Below are 25,874 nucleotides of genomic sequence, written 5' to 3' on the forward strand. Positions count from 1 at the left end.
TGGATGAGATTTTCCCGTCTCCTTTGAGATTTATCGTTTTCTGGAATGTACCGCACGTTGGCTACATCTCCAACTTTCTGTCTAAACCTAGGATAAATTGTGACTGCGCTCAATCAGTTCTGCTTCTGATTGGCTGGCGTCGGCAGGTGCAGTTTCAGCTCGTCGACGGATGTTGCATTTCAGTCCGAAGAGATCGCTCTGAGCGTGGCACAGGCGGATCCAAACATTTCGAACATGGGGCGAAGAGGATCGGGGGAAGGGGGGGGGATTCCTGGATAAAAATTTTCGAAATTTGTAGGCATCTGATAGTCAGTTTGAGTCAATTTTGTCAGGAAGAATTACAATAACAAGCGCCCTGCCTTCCTCTTTCCTCCGTTTTTTCCTTCTCTCTTCCTTCCCCATTTTTTCGGGCAAACGAGGGGAGCCCACGCCCCCCCCCCCCCCATCACCTAGAATCTGCCTTAGAGGCTTGGTTCCAACGATCAAAGTGAGCCCATCAAAATTGGTCATCGATGCGACTGTTGTGTGTTGTCAATCAAAATTAAGAGGCGCCGCTACTTTTTCCCTTTTTCTCTTCTTTCTTCAACAGTCGCATCGATGACCCATTGCGATATAGTGATGGACTCGTTGTGATCGTGAAAACCAAGCTTTACGTAAGCCATTTCAGTCGACTTTTTGGCAATTTTCGCAAATTGGTAACACTGTCTTTCCTCCATTTAAGTGTATGCAAAACGATAATCAATTCTAGGTAAGGCAGCTTACCTCTAGAATCGATATTAACGATGGATTTAAATGGAGGAAAAACAGTTATACCAACTTATGAGAATCGCCACCGGGAGCGAGGCGGAGCTTTCTTCCAGGTCAAAGGTCGCCGGAGATCAAGGTCAAAAGAGTGTGTACCTACGTTTCTCTACAGAATCACAGCAAGCTGTTATGTGTGGACCCAAGGTTTATTTTTACCGATTTCCCGCTAAAGAGCCGAGAGCAAGAAGTCAACGAAATTAGACAGATTAAACGGAGCCAAAGTTCAAAGGGGCTTATGAGGTAAATTGTCATTCCTCAAGTTCATCGTAACCTCAGTACGCAACAAACACATGAATGTCGCTACGCATTATCAGTTCCTTCAAAATAAAATGACATAACCTTCGTTTTTTTAGCACATATCAAAAGATGAGCTGCGGTTTTACATTCAGATCATACGACTGACTGATAAGATTAGTTGGAAAAGCTCAAACTTTCATATATTCTTCGTCATTGGTGAAAGAATAACGTCATAGTGCAATTTTGAAATAAGTTGTAAAAGTTGACAATATTTAATGTACCTTTAAACTAAGCAAAAGCAATTTTGAAAATAGTGTGGCTGATAAAAGGATTAATAATCTAATAATCTAAGCGAAAACTTTGTCGTTTTCAGGAAAGGTAGTGGTTTGCGAGTTCTGAAAGTATCCAGTTAAAAATTACTAACTCGTAGAATTTTGATTTCTGCGGGCACTAGAATTTATGAACAAGAGATTACAAGACCCATTGCATCCCAAACTAGTCATGTCAAGGAAAGGACTAGCTTATAAGAAGTATTTTGAATGTGAGCGATAGCTAGTCAAACGCAGCTTTCGTGAGATGACACTTTTGTTTTGTTTTTTGGCGACTTTTGCACGCACTTTCCCATGACTGAAAAATTCAGAGTTGAAGAAGCCTGCATTCAAAATGTGCCTAAACGAGCACAAACCTCCTATAATTCATTCAAGGGGAGAGATACCAAATTCCGTACCTATCCACAACAGGGACCTATACCTACAAAAATCCTGAGAGCAAAAAAAGTGATATTCGCCATCTTCTCACGTATATTGTCCTCCACCTGTTCGCTTCATAAGCACCTGTTACCTTCATCTAACAACAGATTGGGACTTTGTTTACTAGCATTAGGCCAAATTCCTGATACGACATTCTTCACGTTGAAGCATGAAACGCGATAAAGTTCCTTTCGGAAACATTCATGCAATCGCTCCATTATGTGCTTACTAAGGCAAAAATGTTGAAGTACAGAGGGGGAACACATTCTCACTTTCGAACAGCATCCGTATAACTTGAGCGAATCATTATAATTTTCTTTAGTTTTGAAAGGAGTGGTCAGGACTGCATGATAGGAGAACGTTGAAATACGAGCAGAACATTCAAATACCTGCGTCAGTCACATCGAAAAAAAAAAGTCGCATATGGGGGACGAATATTCGATGGAATCTAATTGGAAGGGATCTGGGGGTCACCTCCCGGTGCGAGGGGGGATTAGGGTCTCAACTTTCGCTATCTACCTAATTTTGTCGTAATAATAACTCTTACAAATCAAAAAAACCTTGGTAACCCTCTCCATCCTCAAAATAGCCATCGTGGATTTGGACTAAATGTGACATAAATTAAAGCGTACGATGATACACAACTCGGGGAAAATTTCAGTTGAAGTAAAAGAACGGTGTTTGAAAAACGAAGAGGGAGGGGGAGTTGCGGATCCAGAGGGTGAAAATTGGTCCAAAATTTGATACCTCCACCCTCTCCCCCCTCCAACCCCTTAAAAGATATATTTTTGCAATTTTTACGTAAAAGACTGTACAAAATGCGCTAATGTACGCAGGTAAGCATAGTTCAAGAGGAAACAGAGCTGAGTAACTAAAGAAAGTTGCGCTAGAGAGAGCAAAAATTTAACCTTAGAGCCCCCCCCCCCCTCCTCGTTTTTCGAAAACCACTCAAATCCTTCAGTAAAAATTTTGCCCTGATTTGTGTCACCGTACGCTTTAATCTCAGGAAAGCACGGGGAAGGCTGTACTGAACTTCCGACATTGGATATTTTGAAGTTTCAAGCTATTCAGGTCCGTTTTGACGGATTCCTCGAATTGGAACTGGAGAAATTTTTGGACTTGACCTCCTCTTTCAAGGCTGCGAGTATTTTCAAATCGTCCGATATTTTTTCCGGAATTTTCTATTGCGTTTGTGTGGGTCACAATTGAAAAAGACCGATTTTAGCATAACATGATTTATGCGACTAAAATTTTGCATGTCAAATTCCACTACGTATATTACAAAATAATTAACTCTCAGGTGAAAAAGCACTTGTAGGGTAAAATTTTTGAGCGCATATGCCTGTTGCATTCGAAAGCTCTAATATGACCGGCGGAACTTTATTAAAGAAATTCTGAATCATTGTGAAACATGATCGGAACCTCCACTCAGACACCAGGTTAGGAATTTTCGAACGCACCGTGAGAAGACCTTTACATAGAACTCCTTGAGAATTCTTTAAGTGTGTCTATTGAAACCCCTCTGCAGGTTGATTATTGAAATTGATAGACAAAGCGATAGATAAAGAAGATATAGGGATTGTGGAGCATTTCTATTGGTTGAAAAGGGTGGCTCCTACAGAGTAAGGGAGAAAATGATGGACAAATTGTATGGTCTCTCGTGGGTTACATTTAGTTTGTCCATCGCGACCACCGTTTCCACCAATAGGATCCCTTCATATCCCTGTTTTATTCATTGTCGATAGCTCTGTCTATCAATATCAATAATCGGCTCGCTGATTGAAGCATATCGCCTTAGGGCACGTACCTCCATTTCTAAGTTGTAAAATCGACTCAAGCTATTCAAGTTTTTGTGCGAGGATACGACCGTGTAATTTTAGTTTAAAATTTTACTGATATGCGTGCAATCAAAAAGAAAATCAGTGAAGTTTCCGGTTAGAAATGCCCAATACTTAACTCGTAAAAGTACAATTTGTGAGTGGAAATTGTGTAACATTAAATGTAGTTCCGTCTTTTCTGCGTCCTAGAATTCCGGTCATAGATGTGCGTTAACCTATCTCTTTTACGTTACCTAGAGAAACTAAACTTTAACTTTATATGTAAAATCTCCCACTTTCTGCTCCTCAGTTTTCCCTCGGGAAGCGCTTTGTTTTCCTGATCAAAGTTACACTTTCCTGTGTTACGTAAAGCTAGATAAGGCAAGATTATCGTCGAATTGAATACCACGTGCAGCCGAAAACGGTTCAAGATAGGGCCATTGCCAGAAAGTTCTGTCGGCGACTGCACAGGTTCTCCTGCGGAACCAAACCTCCATTTCAAGGGCCAAACTGGCCAATAAGTGATTTTCACCGCAGTTTTCAAAAATCTTTTTTTTCGAGGGAAAAATGTGCAATTCGGGGGTGCTTTGACCGCGAAATTCCTACGCAGCGATTGATGGGTCAGATCAGGTGTCGGGACGGAAATCTCGGAGAATATTGGTACTTACATTTTGACATTTTGATATTATCCGTTAGTGAAATTCTCTAAAATTCTGGGCGGTAAACACATAGACACAGACACTTATCACAGACACGCCGACGCTGACGCACTCGCGGCTCGGGAAACTCAGGGTCGGGAACTGCGCTGCGGTGAGACCTACCGGGTCGGGAAGGTGGTGCACTATGGTCACTCGCGGATCGCGGACTTGGGATGCGTCGCGACGCGCTGTTGCTAGATCGAGCTGAAAAATCAGCATTTTCCCCTTACAAGTGCATGTAAAATAGCTGCATTTATATGTAATTTGGCAACTTGCCGCGACGCGCTGTTTCGCCGAGAGCTGCGCCGCAGGTTCCCTTTTTCGGGATCCGCTACGTCTCGTCTCGCCGGCCGCTGTTAGCTTCAAAGTTCAAATCTTCGCGCCAAAACCGACGGAAACGGATGCTGAAGCAACACGTGCAGAATGTGGGATCAGAAATGCGCGAATCTCATCAGGAATCCACGCCAAATGGACAACATTTTGCAATTAGGAGCTACAATACACTGGAAAAAAAAGTAGCTTGTATCTAGAGTCCAGATTCTTAAAAACATTAACAAGAAAAATACTCTTGATTCAATCGGACTTTTTGCTTGAATCAAAAGAAAATCCGCCTAGATCACGAGGCTCGGCTCCTCGATTCAAGAAAAAATTGTATTAAATCAAGAGTATTTTTTCTTGTCAATGTTTTTAGGAGTCTGGACTCTGGATCCAAGCGACTTTTTTTTCAGTGTATCTACCATTTGGTTTCTTACGCACACAAGTGTTTTTACAGATGAGCCAGAAATTTTAGCTCAAGTTTTAAAACGTAGTCCAAATAAGTTTATGCACTTGCAGACTGCAGTATAAGATTGTAGGACGCCCGTTTAGCATTGGAAAGAAATGCAGGAATTAAGTTGGCGGATCTTCTAACGTAAACTTATTTGACGTTGACTCTGGCAACGAGAGTTAAAAATGTATTCGAAAATCTTCGAGTTTTAGAAAAAAACGACTCTTAAAACTCTACCCCCTTCAAAACCCTTTCATTAAGCTCGTACCTATTTAAAAAGAGCTTTTAAGAATTGACGTGATTAAAAAATAAAGTATGATAGGAACTCTGCAACGTCGCGAACCAAGATACGCGGTTTGGGAGTTTCGCTGTTGAAATACAGTTTGTGCGCCCAAAGGACAGGGAATACATAAATAATTCCAATAATCCAATGATCGCAATTATTGCGCGGGGTACGGGCAAAAATCCGACAGAGCGTCTTATGAAGGCACGACATAGTAGATTCCCTCAACGTTCCTTCATTTCGGTGCATGTGTAATTTTAATATCTGCGGAGTTAAAACAGCTGGACAGTGAAATCAAAAAACGCCTTCACTTAGAAAGTTAAAGGGCTCGTATCACCACATTCCCTTAAAGTTCCTTCATTTCGTTGGGTATGCAATTTCGTCACCGAGGAGTTGAAATAGTTGCCTGATGTCCTTTTTCCGCGAACTTATGACAATGGCAAATCACGGTGTGGGGCACCGACCTTCAATTGAATCATCATAGCAAAAATCACCATATGAATACCTAACTGGAAGTTCCTTCATTTATTGGATTAGTTCCGTCTCCAGTCTCCGGGAAATTTAAAATAGTTGCTCGCGGTGATTTTTGAACAGGGGTGCAGAGAGTTCTTCGGCCTTCACTAGGGAATAAGCCTAGAAGCATTAAATCAGCCCATCATGATGGGCGTTCGCAGTAATTTTCACCAAAATTTATCGCGGTTGCATTAATTGTAAAAATTTGACGCTTTCGCAGAAAATTTCGTTTAAACTCTTAAAGCTTTCACGGTAAGTAATTACTTAGAAGATTCAACACTTCAAAGGTACTAAAAAAGCCAACGCTCCAACGCTAGTTTTGTAAAAATCAGTGCGATAGCACTAATTTTTACAAAATATCATAATCCTTGTCATCAGTTTTTGGAAAAATCAGTGCGCATTGAGCGCTCACTCTGTAGAATAAAACTGATCTTTTGATTTGAGTTACTGAACTTCTTCCATCAGTTCTTTAAACTTCATAAGTTTTGTTACACGAACTAAAAGTTGGGTTTGAAAAGCCGAATTGTTGGGATGATGTAGAGCACGATGTTCTCGTTTGTTTTGTGGATATGCAATTTTATCTACTTGTAAGTCAACATATTTGTATCACGTGCTTCGCCCCATCCAACTTTTCTACTCTGCATTAAAGTCTCGGAGTCAGCCGGAAGAGTTCAAATTCTCCTGCAACTCGTGGATATGCAATTTTACCTACTAGGAAGTCGAAATAATTGTATCACGCATATCGCCTGACCCGACTTTATTACTCTGCGTTCACATCTCCGAGTCAGCGGATAAAAGACTCTTTTTCATTTTTGAAGATCTGCAGGAAAGATTTGTTGCTTCGTAATTGAGACCGGATTTGACAGGGACCTCGAGTCCACATCTTTTACAATAAAATGTCTAAAACTTTGAACTTAGCGCGAAAAAGATCGCGGGAAGCGCCAGGGCAGGGCCTACTTATCTATCTACTACTAAGATTTACCTACTTGCCGCCCATGGGCCGCCTGTAATTTGCCGCCCCCTTCTCATTCGTTTTGAAACATCAATAAAAACCATCAAGTGAACGTGCCGGAGGGGGAGGGGTGCATGAGACGCGTTTACCTTCTCGTGTTGGATACATTTTTTGCTGAAGCTCTGTCAACACTACTAGCAAAATTTCACGGAACTTTGCGCGAAAGGTAAGTTCCGTAAACCTATCTCTATATAAGAAATGAACCAAAAAATTATGAGAGAACAAACATAAAGGACCACTAGACAAGGTACGAATTTAAGCGATCTGATACATGTTTCTTAATCAGAATTTCACGAAGAAAACGATTCACACAACGAAAATTACGGAAACCAACTCCTAACGAAGATATTAACGTTTTTATTTCACATTGGTTACGAGGAATTTGAACTGCCCGCTCACAAGAAACTCAAAACTCTACGTGAGTCAAATCGCCCACTACAACGGTTTCAGCAAGCTTCTCAATCGAACAATGTTCATTTCCCATCATGTGTTGTTCAAACTATTAGCAATTTGCTATAACTGAGCCAAAGCGTCAAAATTGAGGTTGCCAGATTTTTATATATCAGAAATTGTCATGATAACGCTTAGCGCGCGATGTGAATCACGTAGAGCATTGAGTTTTCATGAGCGGGTGGTTTGAATTCACGCATTAAGAATCATTAAATATCTTCGGAAGGAGTTGATTTCGGTAATTTTCGTTGTGTGCATCGTGTTTTACGTAAAATTTTGGTTAAGAAACATGTATCAGAATGCTGAAATTCGTACCTTATCTAGTGGTCCATTGTGGTTTAACAATTTTTACTTCCGCTCCCGCAGCCGCGGTGATCGCACCGTGATTGGCGCAATGCGAGAAGTATTCCTGCAGTCTTGTAGGCGCTATACGTTTCACGCCAACCGCTCCGCGCTCCAGACTGCACTGTGTTTGGCGCAATGGGTGAAGTATCCATGCAGTCTTGTAGGCGCTAATATGTGTTACATGCCGATCGCCGCGCCGAGGGCTTGTCTTTTTCATCTCAAGTCCTCGTCATCATTCCTCTCTGCGTTGAACTCCACGCCAAATTGCGTGTTCAGTTCCTCTCTTCACTCTACTAATAGGTACTTAAAGATGCTATTTTTTGTATCACCAAAAGACGACAAAATTAGACATGACTATACTCTCAGGAAAAAGAGATTTCGTCCCCTTTTCTCATTGATAATTTTTTTATGAATCCGATTTTTTTATACCTACATTTAAAAAAGTGCAAAATTTGCCGCCCCCTAAAGCCGCCATGGGGCCACCTCCTTAATCCGGCCCTGGGAAGCGCCTGAAAATTGAAGGAGTACTTCAAGCATTGCGCTCCCCCTCAAAGGAACCTGGTCTCCTCTTGGAGTCCTGACTCAAGAATAGCGAGCGGTTCGGCAGGTGCGTACGCTATTTGGAAATGAGTACGGCAGCACGACGCGTATAGAACTTTGGAAGTTGGCGAACTTTGGAAGTTCGGGAGGTATACGCAAAATTCCCCGTTTCGATTCCCGGCCAGGTATACCTGAGTATGATGGTCACCTGGGGCTAGTGGTAAGCGTGGGATTAGCCAATAGGGGCTATTTGAAGCCTGTAGAAAAAAAAAGAAAAAAAAAGAAAAGAAAAAGAAAAGAAAAAAATTGGAGCGCATTTTGATCATAACATAATAAATTTTACATCATCCCTCATTGAAAGTAACTACGCAATTTTCCCACTGTCTACGCAGTTTGCGGTCGTTGGTTTGTAAACATTCTGCACGGTGATCATGCGAATTCTCGACGGCAAGACCACTTGGTTGCTTTTTTAAGAGAGCCGTGGAGAACAAGCCTGTGAGCGGGTGCCAACGCTCAACTTATCTTGGCCCATGCGCTGTTTTGTCTTCTATCTCTCTGACACTCATTCATCAGATGCAGCCGATCGTGGGCTGTTCAGAGGGACACCTGGGCCACATATAGGTACATACAGGTCCTAAAATACAGGTTGGGCTCCATATTTTTAGTGGGGGTACAAAGATAACAAAGATACATGACTGACATGCGACACTGGAAATGACAATCTTCAATTTTCAAGTATACAAAACAAAATTTTTAAGATCGCGACTCATTACTCACAAGTTCACGGGCAAACCCCAAGTCAGCCCAGCAGGCCAATTATTTGATTTAAGTTAAATGGTGTAGTGTGATTGGTCGGCTATGTCTTATCACTGCTTCGTCGTGCCTATGTCAGGTGGGATCAACAGCAAGCAAGTGGCACTTCTTCAGTTTCCGACAGTAAGTTGTTCTTTATACTAGACATAGACACTACAAAGCAGAGATAAGACACAGCTGACCGATCATGCTACGTCATTGAACCGATGTCATCTATCTCCGCCTGACAAACACAAAATTTCAATAATCAGTCTGCAGGCAAATTTCAATGTCCCCTGTATCAGTTTCTGCTCTTAACATGCGAACTAATTAAATTAAGTTAAAACTGTTCCTCAGAGTCTCAAACAAACTACAAAATAACTCTTTAATTACCATGCTTTTCTGCAGACTACAGCACAAGAAATCTACTATTTCAAGTTATCCTTCCCAAGTAGCATTCCTCAACGGAAAAATCGCTATATATTGCGATTTCATCGTCGATAAAATCACCAGGATCATCAACATCCGAGCGATTATCCTCAATCTTATCGCAATAAAATCGCGCATTTATTGCCCGACAATTTATCGCAATATTTTAGAAATAAGAATCACGATAAATGGCGATTCAATCTAGATTTTATCGACAAAAATTGCGATTTAATTGCCATTTATCGAGATTTTTCATGTGATAATATCTCGATATATTGCCACCGATATAATCGCGATAACCAACCAATAAAAACGCTATTTATCGCGATCACTGCTACTAGGGTTGGGGATCCTTCATCTAATCAACCAGAGGTTGTATCGTCACCTTCTGGCCAAAATATCACAAGCGTCATGCGACGTTGAAACATTTCCCCTGCCTATTTAATTTTTTACAGTGAGACTACTCGTTGAAGCTTTCTGGAAATTTTACTGAATGTTATCGGCAGCACAAAGAAAATCAGTGAAATGTTCAAACATGTTTAACAAGTAGTTACACTGTAAAAAATTAATATGGCAGCAGAAATTTTTCAACGTTGCATGGCGCTAGTGATACTTTGGCCGGGAGGTGACGTTATTCCCTCACTCGGGCTGAAAGTTATTCTTTCTGGTTTTCTTTCATAAAAGTAAGAGGCCAAGACCTTTGTCTTAATAGTGCATTGAAAAGGGCTGCTTGCTTTTGCTTACCTTCTTTTTTTGACGACCACGTTCTGGACATGGATAACTCATCTCTGGATTGTAAAATTCGCGGTTGTTACATGCTGAAGGACGAGGAAAATTAATTCCTGCCATTTAAAACACTGCAAGAAACAGGATAAATCACTGAAAAAGTAAATTACACGAAGTAACAAACCACCAACAATTATTTCTACATTTATCTGACACGTGCTGGTGATAACAGAGAGCAGTTTGTTTTTGTTTACATATGAATTTCAAACATAACCTAACTTCCAAACTTCGCCAACTCGACTCATGAAAGAAAGAGCTTCGGTTGCATCGGATTATCAGTGCGGTGTCTGTGAAATAAACTTATTTTCTCTGCGTGACACTCGTTCCAATTTTCCCCACTTAATCATATTTCATCAGAATATATAATAGTGACGATACTTCTGTCTACCTAACGCTGCAATGTGTTCGGCTGTCTCAGGGGATGTGTCTTATCAGTTCAGTGTTTAGCTACAAAAGTCACATAGAATTTTCATGAATTCACCAAATTTGACCAGTGCCCCTGAGTGACATTTATCTTAATTTGAAAAATCTCCGTCCCATTCATCATGTCATCCAAAAGGATTGTGATTTTGCACCCTGATCTTGGAATTGGAGGGGCTGAAAGACTGGTTGTGGATGCAGCTTTAGCTTTGAAGAAGAGGAATCACGAAGTTTGCTTCGTGACAACTCACCACGATCGCTCTCATTGTTTTAAAGAAACTGTAGATGGAACATTCGAAGTGATTGTTGTCGGCGATTGGCTACCAAGGAATATTTTTGGCTACTTTTTTGCGTTGTGCGCATACTTGCGAATGATATACGCAGCATTTTACATTGTATTTTTCAGCAATCTTGCACCTCTTCTTGTATTCTGTGATTTAGTCTCTGTTTGTATCCCTGTTCTAAAACTTGGTCACATTCCCGTAATATTTTACTGTCATCATCCGGACCTATTGTTGAGTCAAGCTGGTGGAAGGCTAAAAGCTCTGTATCGTTTTCCTTTGAACTGGCTTGAAGAAAAAACAACTGCCAAGGCTAGTATTATCTTGGTTAACAGCAAATATACTCAAAAAGTTTTCAAAGAAACATTTAAGACAATTAAGAGCACACCTGATATTCTCTATCCATCAATTCCAATAGAAAATTTCAGTGAAACAATCAGCTGCCTACCGCTGAAACAAATTTTAAAAAATCCAGACTTTCCCAGTGATGCCACTGTATTCTTGTCGATAAATCGCTATGAGCGCAAGAAAAGCATAGATCTTGCAATCAAAGCTTTGAAACAATTGAAAGAGAGTCTCCCTGAATCTACAATGAAAAAGGTTTACTTGATCGTCGCTGGGGGATATGACACTAGGCTGTTAGAAAATGTTGAACATTATGATGAGCTCTCAGCATTATGCGAAACGAGTAACGTCAAAGAACACGTTTGCTTTCTACGATCAATTTCAAATGAAGAGAAGGTATCTTTGATGAAACATTGTGTGAGTATAGTTTACACGCCACCAAATGAGCATTATGGCATTGTTCCTATCGAGGCAATGTTCTTAAATAAACCTGTCATAGCTCAAAACAGTGGTGGGCCAACTGAAACAGTTGTTGATGGAGAGACCGGATTTCTATGTGATAATAATTCTAATTCATTTGCAGAGGCAATGAAAAAATTTATTAACGATCCCAATCTATCACAGTCCATGGGATTGAAAGGTAGGAAGAGATTTGATGAACTCTACTCCGCAGATTCGTTTTCTCAGAAGTTAGAAAGTTATGTGCAATGTGTGGTTGATGATAAATCTAATTAACAAAAAAAATTATTCACAGATATTATGTACGTACCTACAAAGACAGCTCTTGTTAATTTTTAATAATTAAAACTGTTAAAGCTTTTATTTCTACTTTCTCAATGAGACTGATTTTTTATTCACTTTAATTTAAGTACCTAACCTCGTCGAGATACCAAGATTAAGATGATATGTTACTTCTCATATGTTTACGCATGAATAATTATTTTTTTCAATGTTACTTTCAGCACCAGAGCTTATTGTTAGCTTTAATATTAATATGATTTTATGATTCTTTTTGCACCCATCTTACTTACCTTGATGTATTGATCTCTGCAGATAATTTTTCTTACTGTACTGCTGATTTCGAACAGTCTAAAACCAAATAACATTGATGCCTCTAGAGCAATCTGAATATGCCTACTTGTCTCACATATTTTTAGATATTAAAGAAGGGAATGTAAAAATAGAAACTATCCATCTTTTTATTTTCTCTCATCTCTCTGTCACCTCATTCCCTCTCTTTTATTTTCTCATTTTGCTGACTGGAAAAACCCCTGCCTATCTGCAACTGAAGAATTTGTAAGATAGAATGGTAGAAGCTTCTTTTTCAACACTTTGAAGAAGTATCCGAATTTCTATGACAAGCAATTCTTTCAATCGCTGCATCGGATTACTCTCTTGCAAAATTCCATCTCATCTCTGACTCCTAGAAATGTTTTTTGTGAATATCAGCCTAGCAATATTTCTTCCTAGGCGACCATTTGTGAATAGAATTCTCCTTTTTATGATACAGGTAATATTTTCTGGCCATATGTATCGCTTGGGAAATGATAACATGGACAGGGTTTAATAGAAATACACCAAACCACATAAAGTTTGAAACAAGAAAACGAGGTTGGAAGAATTATTCCTTCTTGAGATTCAGTAAGAAGGAAAAAGTTTAAAGATTATTTTCACATACAAATTTTGAAACTCAATTTGGAATTTTTTATTTTCACTTATTTGTATCTAATACGCAAATCGGTAATTTCCAGTTGAACTCTGTCAAAACATCAATGGCTGCAGTCACAGACCACATATCTCCATTGCAAAGTTACAAAATGTCTGTTCCTATTTTGTTTTTCGAAGAGAAACAAGTCAACTTTATTACTTGAAATTGATACAGATTATTCCGCTGGCAGAGAAGAAAAATCAAGGAAGTTTTCAAGAATTACTTTGGATATATTCAGAAAAAAAAAAAAAAAAGAAGTACGACAGCAAATTAAGTCTGTAGCGTAGCAAAAGGAGAAACCAGGTTTCACAATTTAACCGTCTATAATTACACGGCAAAAATCGAAAAAGAAAGTTGAATCAGGATTTTAGAGGACTGAAATAGAAACACCAGTTAAACAAAAATATAACACTTTAATTAAAATCATAATATTCAGCGCAAGTAAATGATTAAATACGAAAATACATTTGCTATACTGCATGGACGATAGGATAGACAAGAGATTAAAAACAATGGTAGAGGATACGTTTTAACGCTTACAAAGTAGATCAAAATTATGACACAGATGGGACTAATTCAAAAAGGTAGTCACAAGTTCTTTCATGAATTGTGTTACTTTGGGACCAAATTTAGGTCATCGTGCAAAACCATTAGGGTTCTTTTTCTTTGAAGCAGCATCTTTGAGCCATTTTCTTTCAAAATTTTAAGACTCGAAATTGTTAATAGGCACCGAAAAATAAATAAAAATATATTTCATCAAATTGAGTTTAATTTATAATCAATTTGGGATGAATAAAAAAATTTGAAAACTAGTCAGTTTGGTCTGTCTAGCAGAACTCATGAAATTTGATAAATACTTTCTATAATTTTTATATTTTACTTTCAAGGAGCAATAAATAAAAAATTTGATTTCAAAATTGATCTGTTAACTAGACTTTAAAAGTAGTGGCGTGAATAATAAATATTGCTAAAAAAGCAATGTGAGAGAAAAAAGTAAGAATAAATACACAAATGTGTATTTGAAATACTTTAAAATCAAATCGATGCTAACCATCCCGTTTTCTTCCCTCCAAAAATAAAGTATACATAATACTTTTTCTTAGCCGAAGGTCATTTTGGCTTGATAAAAACTTAACACCGTGATGTACAAACAGCAAAAAGTTCGAGTATACAAAATAAATAATGTGATGCAGTTAACAAGCAAAGAAGTTGTCTAGGAAAAGAAGAAAAAAGTAAACAAGAACAGATATATTCTAGTTAAAAATAAATGAAAGATTCATAACTACACGTAACAAAACAAAACTTGATTGCCTTATAATTTAGTGATTTGATGGAGTTAGTAAAAAATGCTGAACAAGGTTTTAAAATCATAATAGCTTCATACTAGTTAAGGAATAAAACAGAGGAAGCAAAAAGTAATATTTTTTGTTTGGCGCAAAATAAAAAAACAGAGACCAGTTGCTGCACTTGCTAGCAACAGGTCGTTATGCTTATATTTTGAGGCCAATAACTGGTCTTCCTAAAATGCACAGGGTGGGAATTATGGTTTAGAAGTTACAAGGGGAGCAGAACCTCCCAGATAAATTGTAAGTTCTACAAGGATGAGGAGGTGGAAAAAAAAAAACAAAAACACAAGTTCTGCAGCTGAGAAACTGGCATAGTAGAGAGAAATATCTTGACAGAGGTGGTTTGTTTCATTAGGTCTTGTTCGCACGAGCGCAGTTTGGACGAATTAGTTCCGCAAACTGGGGGTTCCAAGAGCAACTTATGGGTGAGTTATTACAAGTTCGCCCGAAATTCCTCGAACCTCGAGTGGACAAGGCCTTTAGCTCGTAATCTCATTTTCTAAGATATATCTGTTTCAATACTGGTTTGGATTTGCTTCTAGTATTTATGGTTTCAGAGCAAAAAAATGGGTAAACTTGCTTAATTAATTATCCTCTCACTTAGCTAATATGTGATTTTAAAAAGTCAATAATTTTACAGGTATACAGACGACTTTAGATGATTTAGAGCGAGACATAATTGGATGATATAGAGCGAGACAAAGATCTCTGTAGAGCGAATATACTACATGGGTATTTATTTTTCTGAACGGCTTGTTTAAACAATTACACGAATGATCCCTTGGTTTTTAAAATTTACCCTGCATAAACGATGAAGGATACATACATTGTGTGCAAATTGAATTATGATAAAAGTAGGAGGTCAACAAACTTTTATAGGGGACAGATATCAACATCAGGTGAATCACGCAGGACATGAAAGCTGTCCTTCATTCATGTTTCACCAGCCAAATATATAACAGCAAACCACGCATTGGTGTTTATAAAAAAAGGAGGAAGTAAAATGCCCAATTAGAGCGTACTGCTGAAGAAAACGAGTCTGGCATATATTTCAATAGCAGTTCTCATTACTGCCCTGAGAAAAACAATGGACATCGAACTAATAATTGGCATCAATTAAAATTAGACCATTTGACTCAAGTTGCAGGATTGGAACAAACAAGCTAAACTAAGCTACAATCCTGTAACCATGAACATAAGATTGATAGCATTTAAACACGATCAGAGTCCAATTGAATGTCATTATGGTGGAACGCGCAGTTTACAAGGGGAGCTTCAGATAACATACTGTCAAAACTCATCTGCTGAGAGAAAGCACAAAATAACAGGGAGAACATGGTATTTACCATGGGTCATTGGATTTTAAAATCTCATCCTGTACATTTGGAGAACAATATTATGCAAAAAGAATATGAGAACTGAAATTTTAACGCGTGAAAAAGAAGGATAAACACAGAACAAATCCATGGGACCTATGAGAACGGGCCAATGCTACGGTTGATTATCTCTAAAAGCCTACTCCTTGTACAGCCATCCTAAGGAAAAACGCTGTATGAGCCTTCAGGCGTTGACAAAGTTCCTTTGATAAGATACGATTTTCCAAGGAAACTATCGTATATTTTTCTTTCTATTTTTCGGAGAACTTCACATGGAAATTAATCTACAATAGCTGACAATTTCAAGAAAACATACTTCTTAAAATTTCCTCCAAATTGAATGTTTCACAGGGAGAAATTGAGCAAAATCCGGATGTTCATACAGCTTTTTTCCTTAGCACCATAGTGTAGGCTGTATGCTTTTTGTTAGCAGGGCAACATAACATTATTTCAGAGGAGACTCATTTTTCAAATCTCTCCTTGCAGATGGATTTGTTCTACTAAGTGACATCTGAAAATAGGACAGTTCCACGATTTGAAATGCTGCAACTTGGACAAGATGTCAAATGAGAAAAAAACATGTACAATAATAACAATAACCAGTGGACTGAGCAGAAAATTAACTTTAAATAGACTATAGTGAGCTCAAAAAGGCAGAGGGGCTTCGAACGCAAAATTAATCAACATTTTCATCCGCGCCAAACGGTGCGCATGGTGAGGTTAATGGTAACAAAAATTCAAACAAAACAAGACAGAAACAGGCAAAATTACTATTCCCATTCTAAAAATAGACTTGTCGAATTTGCATCGAAACCACCAATTCTATGTACAGGATACAATGAATTCTTCCATTTGCAAGGGAAAGAATTGAATCTGTACAGAAGCGTGAAAAAATAGGTGCTATTATACAAAAATATAGGACGCTCGTCAGGGCAACACAATTATTGCATGGGAACCTTCTCTTGAAGTTTTATTTACAAATGCCGCCATGATTGAAGGCATGAAAATATAACAGTTAAAATGAGTGACCTACTTTAAAATTTTGATACCTCAGTTCTTTTAAAGAAAGCCAATTTCAGAGGCTAGGTATCCCCAAGTGCAGTCGGGCTTCAATGCCATGTTATACAGCCCAGACAAGAAACAGTGGAATAAATAAATACCTTTTAAAAGTGAATCCTGGAATGGGCTTAGAGGTACGAAAATAATAGAATGAGGATTTTGAATTTTGAATTTCCTGGTCTAGTGGATCTCCACTAAGGGGCCAGGGGGGAAGGGGGGAGGGGGGGGAGAGAAAGAGTGAGAAGCCATGAAAGGCCAAGGTGGTCCAAGATGAACTAACATTACAAATTAGTTCTGAGCTGAACTGGCCACTCATCTAAAAATGGAGACAAATGTTCTTCATATCATAGTACATTTGGTATCTGAGGCTTAACAAAGATGGCTACGACCAAGAAAATGGGAATGATGAACAAGTCAATCAATCCTTAAGAAGTTTCTTACCATGAAATTGATTTTTTACAAAAGTCCATTACAAGAATAGAAGAGAAAAAGAGCATAATTGCAAGAAAAATTGAGCTTTCAACGAGAGGAGGGAAACGTACTTTTAGAATACTGATGGAATGATGTAGGACTTAATAGGTAGGATGGAAACAAAGGTGTAACCAAAAATGATGGGAGTTCCCAAATTTTCAGGATTTTTCTTTCATTGGATCTCTCTTCTATGAGCAAGTTTTGATTAACCCTTCAGGACGAAATTTCTAGCTACCCAACTCAGAATTGACACTACTCGGAGGGATCTTCAACCTGAAATGTGCAAAACCAGCGTTTTCAAATCCTTGAAAATGGATTTCAAAATCAAGCGCTCTTCCTGTATTTTTGAAGGCCGCACAAATCATATTTTTACAGAATCCTTGCAATTGAATTTTGGTCTCCATACTTTAGTTTGTAAAATACAAATTGGACATTTCGAATTATTCGTATAACTCAACAGAGACAGTCTTAAGAGTAGATAAACATGAAGTGTATCATTAAAGTAAAAGGTCAATTCAAATATATGTAGCTAATTTCTATTAATGTTGTCTGATAATATGACGAAAATCCACTATTATTTAAAAATGTAACATTTTCGGTTAGAGTGCAGGACTGCCTCACTTCTGATAATCTGCTGGCAGAATGAGTCAATTGCAGAATATTTTTTATTAGCTTTTTTCGAGATCAGTATAAACAGCAAAAACTTCATGCTTGTAGTAAAATCAATATTATATCAAAATCTGAGATGATCTGAAGGTGGAATGATAAAAATTCATAGATCCTAAATGCAAACGGAACGTACAATTCCAATGAAAATAAAAATAAAAAAAAACCGAGAGATAAAATTTTCAGACTATTTTCTAACAAGACAATTCTTCAGATTAGAAACAAGAAAAATTTTGTGAAATGAATCGTCCATAGTCACGGTTAACAAGCGGGAAACAAACAACAATTTTCAACTTTGGAGCAGCTTTCGGCTGAGTTTTTGGGTCAAACAAATCTTTTGATTCGATCGAACCGTAAGAAATACAATCTTCGACTTCATAAAAATAAAATGGTCGATTATTACAGATACAAACATAATAGAAATATTCCAAAGGCTATGGAAAGCTCATTAAATTGAAAAGCTTTGCAGAGGGGTAAATAAGAGTTCATCAAAATATGATCTGATTCCGAATGAAAAAATAGTACGTCTTTATACAAGGCCTTTCTCAAACATGACAGTAGCAGATAAAATATACAATGATAAAATATTAATTTGTTCTGCAATTTCAAATTCTGGAGAAAATTTAAGAAAATAGATTTATCATAAAACTTAAAATTTTAAAGACCACGGTAATACAGGTATTGCTTTGCAGAAGGTACTCATCCTTACATTGAGCCCAAGATATTTGGTGCATAAAATTGTCATACAGCCTAAAACTTGACAGGTTATAACTCCTTGTCCTGAACCATAAAATAAACAGAGCAGCTAGACTGCCATGAGATAACATGATTAATTAAACATCTGACAAAGGAAAAAAAGCAACTGAATATATACATCATTTGATGGACAGGAAAGGAAGAAAATAGTAAAAGGGTATTCTATCATAACACAGTTTACAGCCATCACATATAATCTTTTCTTACTTAGAGTATATTTACAGGGCACGATTAAAGATCGAAACATTTATCAAATCTTTTTAAACTAATGAAAAGAGATCACAAACAAAAAGTGATTTATACATGCACATTTTATTTTTGCGTATCTTCAGTGCAGCGTAGCTTTCTGCTTTCCCAACACAAAGAATCTCGTAGAAATTAATGAACACCTGAGACTCAACTGGACATAGGCTGAAGACTTTTCTACATGAATTTTTCATTTTTAAACACGAATATTTTCTTTCCGTAACAGCCCCCGAACAAAAACGAAGAAAAAACTCCCCCCAAAGTAAAAAATCTAAAATTTAACCCTTCCAGACTCACTTCAGACATGACCGAGTTAGTCACTGCATTAGTCATCGGATCAAGGTTGCTGTGATTCAATCTGGGTATGAAAAATCGTCAACTTTGCCTGGCGTCAATAAAGCCAGCACTTGTCCAATGAGTCTTGGTCTTCCGTTTTAAAAATTACTATTTTGCAAAAGTCTGCGTTTTTCTAAATTAAACAGTGAAATGATCCTGCTCTGAAAATGAACAACTATTAGATACAGTCAAACCCCACTGAGTCAAAATGCATTGAGATTATGGATTTATTTCACTTAGTGGAGCTCCAGAATCAACAAACTTACTATTATTCCATTTTGCACTTTAAATTTCCCGCCAAAATCTGTCAAAATTACTACATACCATGATGACTCGTCTACCGACCGCTGCTGGCACCATGGGAACAACAGGGCTACTCAGGAAGAAATGGTGCTGAGTGAGGAATTCATATTGTTCCTATAAGTATGAGGCCTCCTCAAGACTTATGACATACAAAGAAGCTGACTTATGCAAACTTTGTTGTCATCGCGTAAATAGGTGAAAAATAGGACAGGGAATTTTCATGTATTAGTACGGTTTGTGACATAAACAAGTTCTGACTTAGTGAGATTTGACTGCATTGAGCAAAGTTTGCTAAAGGAAGGAGTTATCTTTTAACTTAAAAAAAAAAAAAAAAAAAAAAAAAATACAGAAGCAATATGTTGTGAGCTGTTCATTTCTCAAAAAAATACTTTTGAAAAGCCTGTAGTCAAAAGTAACTGAACACCAAAGAGAGAATTCAAGAGAATGCAAGAATCACCTTTCAATTTTACCAATTGAATGGGATACTTCATCTTCAGTCACTTTTGGCTTGAAATTACGGTTTCAGAGGTAAATTTTGTAAAAATAGACACCTAGAACAAGCTTCTGTACTATTTCTTGTTAGTGATTGAAGGCTAAATTAATAAGTTGTCAAAATCTGTTTCATATCTTGTAGAATTTCATGTCAATTATAAGTGTTCAAATTTTTGAGGTAGCAATGGGTCAGTTGCGCTAGTCACAGAATCGTGTTTTGGTGATATCAGATTAAACGTCAGCAAAAAATAACAAGATCCATCCAAATATCAACTTTTCATGTCCTGTATTAATAGAAATGCTCCCCTCATAAAAGAAAAAAAAAAAGAAAAAAAGAAGAAAAAAAAAAAACCCGGCGTATGACATCATCCACTGCATGCCACGATCCTTCAATTTTTTTTAAAAATTCATGATGCATGAAAAGAGGAGCAATCAGTGCTAATATGTGTATCACTTATTGATGAATCACAGGTGTAAAAACTATGGATGCATATGCTACCACAGTGTATGAAGTCATACACTGTGTTTTTTCAAAAGATGATATCTTCGTTAGTATTGAATGTAGTCCTGGTCAGGCATTCAAATTGATTTTATTATTTCTTGCTAACCTACAGGCTTAAATCAGAAAAACGCAATTCAAGGACTTGAACAACTGATCAGCTACACACAGAGACAAGTGCTGAAAATTCTGAGCATAAGATAAGTGAACTTAAGACACTGAAAAACAGTGACTACTAAGCATGCAAAAGTTTTATCCAGTCAGTATAGAAAAATGACTGGTTATCCAGTTCAACTCTAATAGCAAGTCATTGAAGTTTCGAGTAACTTGGAATACCAACATAGATTTTAGAACAGATCATTTTAAGGAGAATCAAAAACTAATAAATAGCAACTGTGTCTGCTATGTTACTGAAATTTGGTAAGTTTAAAAGAGATCGACATATTGTCCGTTGGGAAAGCCATATTAGCTACCTAATTGATAATAATTTTACCACACTTGAGAGGCCTAGAAATTATCGAAAAATCTGTTCAAATTCAACGAGGAAACATTCTATGACCAGATTTTGCTGCATTAAATCTAGCGCCATATTAGCAGACTCCTGAGCTGGCCACATGAGCGTTGGTCCAAAAACGATGGCTAGATTTGGGATGTGCATGCGATTGAATTCTTTGTACTTGGTAACTCTGAAAATAAGAAAACGGTTATAATAAGTCATTAGATATCAAGCTCAAGCATTCAATAAATATTGCTGCCAATTGGATATTTTGTGGCTCATACAAGAAAGCACCTACTTGCGCCAACCACACAAATGTTGTTTCTAAAAATAGCTTAGTGGTTCTTTGTTGCAAAATATGATCTGATAGAAAAATTCCAAATTCAACTTATACACGAGTTATTAACATTTTCCACAGTCTTATATTTTCACATTCTGCTTGTCAAGAAAACCATAATCTACTAGAGTCAAATCAGACTCTAAATTTATTCCATTGTGTCTCGCAATCAAATAATTTTTTCTGTGTGCATACTTATTCTTGAAAAGTTCACACTCACTGAAAGTTTATACAGTTGTTATGTATTGAGAGATGCAGGATACAAAAGGGCTATTCGGGTAGAGGAAAGATATTATCTAGCTATTTGCTTTTATAGCTACTAGCTGCTGCTAAAGAGTTTACATACGATGATAATTTTGACCTAAATTGATTTTGGTTTTTTTTTGTGAGCAGGGGGTGTAAATTTACCAATTTTCATGTAAAATGCAAATGCTAGTTCCTCGCCCATGAGTAAATTTTGGATTCTGAACAAGAAATTTTGATTTAAAAAAATACTTTTAGTACTTTAATTTACCCTCTTCAGAGATCCATCACCTTTTCCTCAACTAATTTTTCAAAAATTGTTCATTTATTTAAATTCATAAATTTTTCGGAATTGAAATTTTATTTTTCTACTATGTCTTGATATAAAACATTGTTTAGTTTTAAACTTAGACCAAAATTTTCCATGCTAACAATGGGACCAAATAATAACTGGATTAGATTTTTGGCATGTACCTAGGCGTAAGTCACAAGGACATTTGAAAATGGTCAATTTTGCCTGGGTGAACTATTGAATAGATTTCTCTGGGACTCCAATTGAACTTAGTTGGTCACTGAAGAAAAATACTCCATGCTTTCTCTCTTAAAAAATTTCCTCTGTCGCTTGTTCACACAAAAATAAAGTATCCTTGGCAGTTTCGAAACTTTGCAATGGACTATCGTTTATGTGAAAAGAATCGATTCAATTGATTTTGGTTGAAAATTTTAAAATAAGAGTTCGTCTTACCTTAGTAAATGCTGCAATAAAAACTTAAGTGTATCATGATTAGCTGTAGGTAATGCTTTGGTAATTTCACGGAAACAGTTCAGTTTCTCTTTTCTGCTGTGACTTGCTGTAAAAAAATAGAATGAGACACACTTAAAGGCTTGCAAAAAAGAAGATCGAAAAGTAAATAGACGAAAATTGATAAAAACCTAGGGGAAAAAAACTAAAGTGACCATCACACACCCGCCTTTGACACCATTTTACCCTTTAAAATTGACAAAATAAAAAAAAAAATAAAAAACGTTCCTGTACTTACAATTTCAGAGTTTTCACTTATTAATCTAGAGACCTTTCCTGACATTTTCATGGAGAAAAATTACAATTGGTCTTCAGATAAATTCGTTTTTGGTAAAATGAGCAGTGGGAAGCAAATTATAAATTATTGACCAACCTAAAAAACATTTATTTGTTGAGTAATGTAATCTTTCTATCTTTGACTCTCCCAGACACTATTCATCTTGGAAAGAATTTGAATACATTCCTCTTAACAATTTCAATGCAAGGTCTAAATTTTTAGCATTTCACAGCCAATGGAATAATTTCACTCTGGTGAAGTAATACTTGTTGGGGGGAAAACCTACGGCTTAAATTGCATAAATCACATATTTTAAAGTTGAACAAATTTCACATGATGCAGTCCAGATAGAAAAAACTTGAAAACTTGACTCTATTGATAGGATTCTCTATTTCATTTTCTGACCCTTTCATGCTTTCTTTCAGACCCCTCCCCTTTCTGATAAGTTATATAGGATCAAACTTACTGCTAGCTTTCAAAGCTTTATTGAAGAGGTGACACGGGATCAACGGCTCCTTCAGTTCGCGGAAGAAGAGCTTAAGGGCGCCAGTCAAAACGTGCACATCCTCTTCTTGGTCCAAGACTGCCAGATTGTTTTGGTCGACCTGGAGGCGAATTTTCTGAACCTGTGACAGGTTCCCGGATGCACGGTATAGGCCATCAGCCTTCATGTTCTCCTCGGACGATTCAATGCATTTGATGCATCGCTGAACGACTAGCGGGACGCGAGGCGACTCTCCAGAACAGACCTGCTCCAGGAAACACCCGAAGACCGGCTCATCTGTAACATTTTCCGCCATTATGAAGACACTCTTTGAAAATCCGGTAAGCGATCGAAAGGATTTAAACTATCAAAATACTAGAGGCCATCGCAACACAAAAAAGACTTAAAATTTCGGATATAGTTAAAAACGAACAAAGAAACAGAAACGTTTTTATTAACTTGAACTGATACAGGGTGAATGGAGAATGCACAGTGTGTAACTGTTCGTTCTAAGCTCCAAAGCTGATAATGAACTGACTTTAGTTTTGAGCAAAAGCAGTTGGAGGTTAATTTTGTAAATGATACGACCATTACTGAGATAATGGCCCCCATTAGTGATGAGAACTTGAGAAAAAGCTCAGAAAATATTCCACTGTTGACAGAGCAGTTATTCCTGATTAATTATGGTCTAATCATAGAGAAGAGAAGAGAAGAAAAGAAGGGTCATTGACCATGCACAAGTGTTTGGTTACAAATTATGAGACAATGAAGCTGTTAGAGATGTTCCTTCAGTTGAGATTGGGACCAAAGAAGAACTGTTATAGATTTTGGAATTTTCTCCTGATTTTTTAGAGGAGAAATTGAGAAATTAGAGGAGATCTTTTGAGTGCAGTGATGTCCCAAACTTCAGTTTTAAGATACTTTTATGTCGTCAAGGAAAAGAGAGTTATTGTGCTCTGGAGAACAACAAAATACAATTAGTTCATACAGAAACTAGACACACTTGTCTTCAATGTGACGATAAAAAATATTTGCTCTCTGACAAAATATTAGTGAGCAAACTTTAATGTACGTCTCAAAAAACAGCTACGAGACTCTTTCCTACAACAGGTGCATGATCCGTCTCCTTTGTGCATAATTTTAATAAATAATAAGGAAAGAAGAAAAAGTGAATACATTACAATATGTATAAAATTACAATAGAATGGAAGAGACAATTGCTTAGAATCAGATGGTGTGCGTCTAATATGTTTGAAAGATGGAAACAAGTTTTGAGGAATTTGAAGTTTACCTTTCCAGATTCCTTTTTTGACTAGGGATTCCATAGTTGGTCTTCGGTGGAAGAATTTCTTCAGTCTCGCTCGGATTTTTGTCTGTCTTTCTGCTACACTAATCGTTAAATCTTCTATACTGCCATCTTTATTTTTCACTGGATTGAAATAAAGAAGAATCAGAAACTTCAACCAAAATTAGAAAGAGACAGAAAAGAGAGGAGAAAAGTTTCAGGAACATTAAATTTTCTGGTTGTAGGACTCTGGAGAAAATTTTCCAGTTACAATGTATGTTAAGGTGCGTCCTTAAGTTGGACAAAGTATTTGGAGTATAATGCATGAAATATAGATTCAAGGTACAGGGGTGAATGAATACACTTCTGAATAATAATGGAAATTTAGTCTCTGTGTAAGTCATCAGAGAATGTTTGTACAAGAAATCATCTCTAGTAGCATTGATTGTTTTTTCGCTTTTAAACAAACCCCAAAATATTGTTAAAATGTTCAAGTGGACCACTAAACGAGGTACGAATTTCAGCAAACTGATACAAATTTCCTCTTCAAAATTTTACGTAAAACAAGACTCCCGCAACGGAATAACAGATGTTAACTACAAACTCAGATAATAACATTCTTATTCTGCATCAGTTATAAAAAATTTGGATTTCCCACTCACAAGATAGGCAAAAGTCTACTTGAATCAAAGCGCACACTACAACGGTTTTGATGGGCTTCTCAATCGATCCATGATCCTTCCCCAAAAAACAACGTTTAAAAGCTAAGCTGAAGCACCGAGATTGACATTGTCATATTTTCATACCCGGAAACTGTCACAGTAACGTTTAATGTGCTATTTAACTCAAGTAGATCACTATTTTTTTTAATGATAAGACAAGGAAGTTTGAGCTGATGCATAAAAAAATGTTAATACGTACCTTGGTTAGGAGCTACTTTCATTAATTATTTTCGTTGTTAAGTGGTCCATTTTCCCTAAAACGTTATCTATATTCTCAGGTTCTCCTTACTTTTTATGTTTTTAATGCCCTATTTTATACACGGTCAAAGGCAAGGTTTTTGATTCTCATACGATTTGAAAGATCTAAAATATTGACTGTGCTTAAGCGGAGAGCATCACTTACATTTGACTGATTTTGAGCGGCCTATTTTTGCTTTCTTGCCACCTTCAGGAGAGTTGCATTCTGGAGATGTTGAGTTCCTGATAAGTCTTGAGCAATTATCAAATCCAGAAGGCTGAGAAACAATGCAAATGGCGATTAGGAGATTTAAAAATCCAAAGGGAGAACATCTGAATCAATTTCACATTATTTGAGCTTCATTTTCTATATCTTTGACCTTTTTTTGGAAAATTTTGTAAAACCTAAAGGTGACCCGAGTTTTTAAGTCACTCCAGCACTCAAAAAATAATTTTGTCCAAACTT

The 25,874-nt window shown here is 37.2% G+C and overlaps 3 protein-coding genes across 10 annotated transcripts in view; 1 reads left to right on the forward strand and 2 right to left on the reverse strand.

The window, feature by feature from the left end:
- Positions 1–10,317, reverse strand: part of Gyg (glycogenin 1) — a 40,739-nt gene extending 30,422 nt beyond the window's left edge. For 3 of the 6 annotated variants that reach the window (XM_019062244.2, XM_019062207.2, XM_019062234.2), the window contains exon 1: positions 10,180–10,225. In XM_019062244.2, coding sequence (XP_018917789.1) covers positions 10,180–10,210 — 31 coding nt within the window. In that variant the 5' untranslated portion in view covers positions 10,211–10,225. Of the gene's footprint in view, positions 1–4,275; positions 4,466–10,179 lie in introns of those variants that run through there. The other 3 variants (XM_019062217.2, XM_072299757.1, XM_019062225.2) reach the window with 3 other exon arrangements.
- Positions 10,318–10,448: 131 nt separating this feature from the next.
- On the forward strand, positions 10,449–12,100 carry Alg2 (alpha-1,3/1,6-mannosyltransferase Alg2). The gene has a single exon (XM_019062255.2). It carries the CDS (start codon positions 10,767–10,769, stop codon positions 12,000–12,002), a length of 1,236 nt encoding a protein of 411 aa, XP_018917800.1. The 5' UTR covers positions 10,449–10,766; the 3' UTR covers positions 12,003–12,100.
- Positions 12,101–13,368: 1,268 nt separating this feature from the next.
- LOC109044449 (uncharacterized) overlaps positions 13,369–25,874 on the reverse strand; it is a 130,010-nt gene continuing 117,504 nt past the window's right edge. For all 3 annotated transcript variants that reach the window (XM_072299753.1, XM_019062172.2, XM_072299754.1), the window contains 5 exons: positions 25,575–25,686; positions 24,456–24,593; positions 23,147–23,461; positions 22,347–22,452; positions 13,369–21,211 (listed from right to left, as the gene is read on the reverse strand). In XM_072299753.1, coding sequence (XP_072155854.1) covers positions 21,040–21,211; positions 22,347–22,452; positions 23,147–23,461; positions 24,456–24,593; positions 25,575–25,686 — 843 coding nt within the window. In that variant the 3' untranslated portion in view covers positions 13,369–21,039. The remainder of the gene's footprint in view (positions 21,212–22,346; positions 22,453–23,146; positions 23,462–24,455; positions 24,594–25,574; positions 25,687–25,874) is intronic.

This window comes from Bemisia tabaci, chromosome 4, assembly GCF_918797505.1.
Source record: "Bemisia tabaci chromosome 4, PGI_BMITA_v3".
NCBI classification, from domain to species: Eukaryota; Metazoa; Arthropoda; class Insecta; order Hemiptera; family Aleyrodidae; genus Bemisia; species Bemisia tabaci.

Coding starts and splice junctions, on each gene's coding strand:
- Alg2 (XM_019062255.2), top strand. CDS start 10,767: ATGTCATCCAAAAGGATTGTGATTTTGCACCCTGATCTTGGAATTGGA.